Genomic DNA, 7,231 nt, shown 5'->3' with positions numbered 1-7,231 from the left:
TGGAGGCGGGGCTAGGGTGGAGCCTGGGTGGAATTTCAAGGGGGCCCTGAAAATTTTGCCAGTATGTGGCTCCCGAGTGGCAGCACTGCCTAGGATACTTGGTACCACTGAGCAGGATGTTCTTATTTAGCCGGAATAAGGAACCCAGTGCACTGAGCATTTTACAATCTCCTTATTAGAGAAACAAGGAGCACTACTCAACTGCTCCAATTTCAGAAGATCGGGGCAGATCATTGCCCCTCTTCTGCCAGTGTGTGGCACCTCTACCACTGCCCTCCCATGTCTCACTGCAGTTATTGTAACTACAGCAATTGTTCCACTCCTTGGCCATGGGGTCCAACCAGATTCCTAAGACATACTCAGTAAATTACTTGTGCCAAAGTCCTGTATGCTTTTGTGTCATACAGAGGAATATTGGTCTTATTTGATAAATCTATGTAATTTTTTAAAACTGTAAATTTGTATTAAAGTTTCCGAAACGATAAACATCACAATAAGATTTGGGAAACAGACATGTAAATTTATACCTTATAAGATATTATAATAGCAATGATAAAATAGGAAAGATCAAGGCGAGAGAAGGAAAGAAAATAAAAGTGGAGTGAGGGGAGAAATCTAGGCTGCATTCTCCAATACAAAACAACACTTTTTACAAATAATCATCCCATTATTATTACTCCATGTGATTAGAATAAGTGTTTGGGAGTATTAGTGCAGCCTCCTATCTAGACATATCTAGCAGCTTATAATTGTATATGTGCTGAGGTCACAGTGACAATGGTCCAGAGCTGATGGTGTCACTACAGTGATGTCACAATTTACCGGACAGTTCTAGACGCTGTGTAACCCCTGATTCCGTTGAGGGTTGTTTAAGGCGTTGGAGAGTGAGGATTGTGGCGTTAAGTGAGTGCAAGTATGGCGAATAAAAAGTGCTGTAAGCGTATTATTATATCGGATTCAGAGAACAGCAGTGATGTGGATTTCCATCAGGTGAGCCGTCACTTTTCTGCATTATTCTTATGTAATACTAATCTATCATCTATGATGATTTATGTGACGACTTGTTAGAATGATCAATATTACTGATTGTTATCTCCTTAATAGCTGATAATGAAGAGTAATATTCCTGTTTGGGGAGTTTATATCCATCTTAATAGACCATCACTGACAATTATATTAATAAATATATTATTACTATTCTATAAGAATAAAATGCTCCTTGTAAAAGCCAGAACTGACCCTGCGTGTTATTTTCATACCCTTTCATACCCAGATGTTCATTATGATTTATGTGACATTTCGAGTCTTATATTTCTTCTCTTTTTCTAGTCCCATCCCCCCAAGAAAAGATCAAGACTTCCGAACTATCAAACGGAAGGTGGATTAAAAAATGGGATAACACCTATAGACCCAGGTACTGATTTCCAATGCAATCTAGCCCCTGCTGATATGTGTCCTAACAATAATGGGTTTACTAGAACAAATGTGTCTCATTCATTGGGACTTAAGGCCCAGTCACACTTAGCGACGCTAAAGCGATCCCGACAACGATACGACCTGTCAGGGATCGTTGCTGCGTCGCTATGTGGTCGCTGGTGTGATGTCAAACAGTGAGATCTTCCCAACGACGCAGCAGCGATCTGTAGCGACCTGTACAACGATGTCACATGGCAGCTATTATGACGATTCAGACCTCGATGAGGGACGTCCTGTGAGACGTTGTCGTCAACGAGGTCGTTGGTAAGGTGTCAAACACAGCGATGTGTGCTACCCAGCGGGACCTCAACGATCAAAAAAAGGTCCAGGCCATTCCGACACGACCAGCGATCTCACAGCAGGGGCCTGGTCGCTGCCACGTGTCAAACATAGCGAGATCGCTACTGAGGTCGCTGTTGCGTCACAAAACTTGTGACTCAGCAGCGATCTCGCTAGCGACCTCGCTTAGTGTGATGGGGGCTTTAGTTGTAACTGGTAAAAAAGATAATGATGACATTTTGGCCCCATCATCAGAAGTTTTCTGAAGTCCTAGTAGTCCGTTTTAATTATCACTTACTGCTGTTATCCATAATAACAGTCTAATATATTCATTTTTGTTTCTTCCTCAGAACTAATAACATCTTTCCCGTCATGTAGCAATGACTTCTTCAGGTAGGATGAATCACATCTTCTCCAACTCTGAGCTCAGGTCCCATTGGTAGACATTATTGGGGACAATCGGTGTCCTTCATTCCAGCTTTATATAATATGACTCTTGTGGTTCCTGGGCTCTGAATTGCTTCATCTGATCCATTTATACCAATAATTTTAATCCATAATCTCATTCATTTTTAACATTAGAATTTTCCCCACTGATTCCTATTTCTGCATTTGTTTTCACAGTTCCACTGATGTCATTGTTATTTCTGACGATGATGAGTATTCTTCTGGGGAGAAAATATCATCTCGCGAAAGTAAGGACTAATTAGCTGTGTTTTCTAGACACAACCTAAATTTCCGGTATTTGACACAGTCCATTGATCCATGTTCTGTTCTGTTATGTGATATTCACAGGTCTCAGGACTTCTGACATCGAGGGTTATGATACCCCTGAGCAGTGTGGACCTCCACACACTGACAGCGATGACGATGACTGTATCATAATAGAACCATCATCTCCTGTCACTGGTCAGTGTCCAATATTATGGTTTATACCGCAATCTATACAGATTACATACATTTCCCCTAAAGATAATTTAACAATGCACCTTCACCTGATAGCCAACAAGTGGACAAAGGAGTAAAAAGTAGAATTGCACATTCATTTCTGGTGCCTCTTCACTCTATTTCAATCAAGGGCTGTAGATATTCCTAATCTCTGTAACAATATTATATAGATGCCTCAATGTAAAACTTATCAAAGATGGCACTATTTTCACTGCTCCATGTTTCCTTCCAGATACAGAATCATCTGGATGCCTGGAGAGATCCACCTCAGAGGAGCAGTAAGTTATATAAAGCTATGAAACACTATAAACGAGAAGTGGTGCCCCCTACTGGTGGATATCCTCAGTCATCAGCTCAGTTCCCAAAATCCAGCACTCCCACATCTCCTCGTTTTACATCCCAATCTATGTCAGGGTGTAGATAATCCCTCCTCTCTGCCATGTATAAATCCTGGATCCCAAGAAGATCTTGCAGTTCCACTGACATAGAGATGATATTGGATTCTTGTATTGACATTTTTGAGAGGTTTATTTCAATGCTGATAATCCACCTGCCCCGACTTGTAGCTTATTGCTGGCTGACCCTATTGTATTTGTGCCCCTGACCTTCTACCATTTGGGTGACGCGATACTTAATTGGGAAATCCCTTCTACATTGTAGGGGAAAGGAATGAATAGGTAAATGTTCTGTATGTTTTGAGATATAACCTAAGGCTTCATGTATGATCTTCTGTTCTTCCAGGCCTATTTGTACCATCCAGGGCTGCTTTATAGAGGACATCACATCTCCGGCATCTAAATACATGCAGGACTTTCAGAGCTACAAACATGAGTTGGTTACACGGCTGTTTAAGCTCTATAACAGCACCGTGTTTGAGAACGAGGTAAAATATTACAATCCCGGGATTGTATATATTCATCTATATTCTGCTATATCTGTAACTCTTCATGTAAATGTCGGTGGAGTATATATTATCAAAGACCTTTACTGTTCCTCTATGTAAATGCAGTTATACTGGTGCAGAGGAGGTAGCAGTCACCCCGGGACCTGGTGCCTACGGGTGTCTTTAGGACCAGTAGTCACAACTTATACCTCCCTTTTGTAGTGTCCTAGAAGGGACTGCATTTAATGCTGCTTTACGTTGAATTATAGATATAATGTATTTTATTTCTTAATTCCTCATCTTCAGCTTCCTGAGTCCAAAATAACATTCAAGTGGAGCAAAAGACTGACGGCAACATCTGCTTTCTGCACGAACATCTATAAGGACGGGGAACAGTATTCCTTTATTGAACTCTCAGACAAAGTCTGTGACTCTGCAGGTAAGTTTCTTATAGTGATCATTTGGTAAAAATATAAAATTTTGATAGAAGTACCAGGTTGTTAAAGAGAACCTTTTATGTGAAAAAACGCTATTAACCTGCCGATATGAGGTTAATCTGCAGGTTAACAGCGTTCTGAACCTGCCCAGTGCCGGCACTTAGACCTCCACTGCTGGGAGGAAATGAACTTTATTCAATTAACAGGCACCTTTCAGTCATAGGGACGGCACCATCAAGGGTTCAGTCACTGCTCTGTGTATAGCGAGCTGCTGCTGTAACCGTGCCCCGGCACTGACTGACAGCCAGGTCTAATGCTAAGCTGCTGTCAGTCAGTGACAGGGGGTGGGTTACAGATGCCACTCGCTTTACACAGAGCAGTGACTGAACCCGTGCCGCTGCTATGACTGGAAGCTGAACGCTGCCAGAGGGACCAATGTTTATTTCCTCCTGGCCTAAGTGCCGGTGTTGGGAAGATTCAGAACACCTTTAACCTGCACATTAACTCCATATTTGGAGGTTAATAATGTTTTTTCACATGACAGCTTCCATTTAAGGCAGGAATGAAGTTACTGCAATTTTCATAGCTTCCAAACAAGAGAAACACACACATGCATGGCTATATGTTGTTCATCAGTTGTGATCATTGAAAATCCTTGTGGGACCCCTTATTTCTTAATAGTGAGGGATCTGGAGGTAAACAGTGGATGGATAAAATACACATAGATAGTAACTGCCACGGATGCAACTATAAATTACTGGGACGATTAATCAGAAGAGTCAGCCTGAGTAATGGAGATCCTTCAGGTCCTATACCTCCAAAGCTCCAGGGCAAATGTCTCTTGAGCCTCTCATATATTATGGTCTAGTAGGTTTGCAATTGTGATGTAAAATATCTTCTTGACTTATCGTAATTATATATTTTCTATCTTTAGAGCGCCTTAGAGATTCACTGGCACATGAATTGTGCCATGTCGCCTGCTGGCACATTGAGGGAGTGCAAAATGATGGACATGGGCCACTCTGGACATCTTACACAGAAAAGCTCATACATGTTCACCCCGAATTGCCACCTGTGAGAATGTATCATGCGTATGACATTAATTACCGATACAACTATGTGTGTGCAGGGTGTGGATACAGGTAAGGAGATATTTTCTTCTTATATAATTCTAAAGAAACTACATTAATGCAATTTATATTCTGCTACCAGGAGATCACAGATGACTGAGATCTAATTTTCCATGAATAATCCTTTCTCTTCCTCCAGTAACTGATATTTCTATCCTTTCTTGACTGCCAATCCATGTTCTTTCTGTCTTTTTAGAGTCGGCCGTTTCACGAAAATCAGTGAACAGAGAACATTTTGCCGTAAATGTGGAGGGAAACTTACAATGCAAAACACGGCTTAAGGTTAGGACCATCTGTCTCCTTAGATCATCCTCCATCTACAGCTCAAGGAGACCCATTTTCCAGATATAAGACCAGAATCTGGAAAAATCCAACAAAACCTGCAGAAACAAAATCCAGGCTGTACTGTCAAACAGAAGCAATTTATTGCTTCCATTACCAAATGTAAGTGTGTATATTCTTTATATGTTCATTGTAGGAGTGTATTTATACAGTCACCCCAGGACCTGGTGCTTTAGGAAATCTTTAGGACCAGTAGACGCTTTTTGTCGTGTCCTCGAAGGCACTGCAGTTTCCACTGTGTTTCATGGAACAGCATATTTCATTCATTTTGATTCTTCATTCCTCATCTTTAGGTTCCTGGTTCCATACAAATAACTTGAAGTAAAACACTGAGCGCAACATGTGCCCATTGTATCCATATCTATTAGGATGAGGATTGATATTCCAGGATTGAGAGATCTTGAAAATTTCTGTGACTCCACAGGTAAGTTTTACATCACAATCGTTTAGCAAAAAATATGACATTTTGATAGGAGTCACAGGTTGTTAGGGGTGGATTGAAGTTACTGCACCTTTCAGATCTTCCAGACAAGAGAAACATACACATACATTTCTTTATATTCTTAAATGAACACAATTCGTGAAAAATCTTCAAAAATCCTTTTTTTTTTTATAAATGTGGGAGATCAGAAATGGATAAAATACCATACATATAAATAGTAGCTGGCAGGGGGCAACTGGAAATTGCTGGGTCGATGAATAAGAAGAGTCAGCCTGGGTGGTGGAGATACTTTAGGTCTTATAGTTGGTACAATCTCCAAAGCTCTGAGGCATTTATTCATTGAGCCTTTCCTACAATATGGCCTAGCAGGTTTGCACTTGTGTTATCTATGTGTGTTAAGTATATTTACTTTTTATAGTAATTGTATTTTTTTTCTCTGTAGAGCGCAGTACAAAAGCATTAATGCACAAAATGATCCTGCTCATGGTCTGCATGTTATTCTGAAGGCTATCTACATGGTGAACAACGTGACTTCTCCAAGCAGTGATTACGACTAAAACTGCTGCTAATGGAGAGTTGTTATATACCAAAGTCCTCCCAAAGCCCAGAAGAGCAACTCATGATACCAACTGTTGACCTACTGCAGAAGAGGAGGAATAGAGTGCTGAGAAAATGTTATAAAATAAAAAAGAGAGTCAACAAAAAATAAGAAAAGCAAAAAAGGTTGACCCCCAGCTATACCCTATACCTCTTCTACCTGTACCCATATGAAATATATATATTCTCCATCACCCAACCCCAAATAAAAACAAAATCTAAAAAGATACTGTGTGTATGTAACACAGGTAATTGGATGCAGAGACACAGAGGCACAGAGCAAGGGTTAACGGGAAAACAATCACTGATTTAACCCCTTCACCCCCGGAGCTTTTTCCGTTTTTCCGTTTTCGTTTTTCGCTCCCCTCCTTCCCAGAGCCATAACTTTTTTATTTTTCCGTCAATTTGGCCATGTGAGGGCTTATTTTTTGCGGGACGAGTTGTACTTTTGAACGACATCATTGGTTTTAGCATGTCGTGTACTAGAAAACGGGAAAAAAATTCCAAGTGCAGTGGAATTGCAAAAAAAGTGCAATCCCACACTTGTTTTTTGCTTGCCTATTTTGCTAGGTTCACTAAATGCTAAAACTGACCTGCCATTATGATTCTCCAGGTCACTACGAGTTCATAGACACCTAACATGACTAGGTTATTTTTCACCTAAGTGGTGAAAAAAAATTCCAAACTTTGCAAAAAA

The 7,231-nt window shown here is 40.5% G+C and overlaps 1 protein-coding gene across 1 annotated transcript; it reads left to right on the top strand.

Annotated features, from left to right (window-relative positions):
• Positions 1-876: 876 nt before the first annotated feature.
• LOC143773400 (germ cell nuclear acidic protein-like) lies at positions 877-5,471 on the top strand. The gene is made up of 10 exons (XM_077260862.1): positions 877-990; positions 1,330-1,414; positions 2,106-2,148; positions 2,380-2,450; positions 2,551-2,664; positions 2,936-2,981; positions 3,445-3,586; positions 3,893-4,025; positions 4,958-5,165; positions 5,350-5,471. Exons 1-10 carry the CDS (start codon positions 916-918, stop codon positions 5,432-5,434), a joined length of 1,002 nt encoding a protein of 333 aa, XP_077116977.1. The 5' UTR covers positions 877-915; the 3' UTR covers positions 5,435-5,471.
• Positions 5,472-7,231: the final 1,760 nt, after the last annotated feature.

Source organism: Ranitomeya variabilis, chromosome 5, assembly GCF_051348905.1.
Source record: "Ranitomeya variabilis isolate aRanVar5 chromosome 5, aRanVar5.hap1, whole genome shotgun sequence".
Taxonomy (NCBI): domain Eukaryota; kingdom Metazoa; phylum Chordata; class Amphibia; order Anura; family Dendrobatidae; genus Ranitomeya; species Ranitomeya variabilis.
This window is presented reverse-complemented; position numbering and strand designations above follow the sequence as displayed.

Excerpts from the sequence above, each read along its gene's own strand:
- LOC143773400 (XM_077260862.1), top strand. The coding sequence starts at position 916 with ATGGCGAATAAAAAGTGCTGTAAGCGTATTATTATATCGGATTCAGAG. Across the intron at positions 1,415-2,105 it reads GATAACACCTATAGACCCAG|AACTAATAACATCTTTCCCG; the intron begins GTACTGATTTCC and ends TTTCTTCCTCAG. Across the intron at positions 2,982-3,444 it reads AGATCCACCTCAGAGGAGCA|GCCTATTTGTACCATCCAGG; the intron begins GTAAGTTATATA and ends CTGTTCTTCCAG.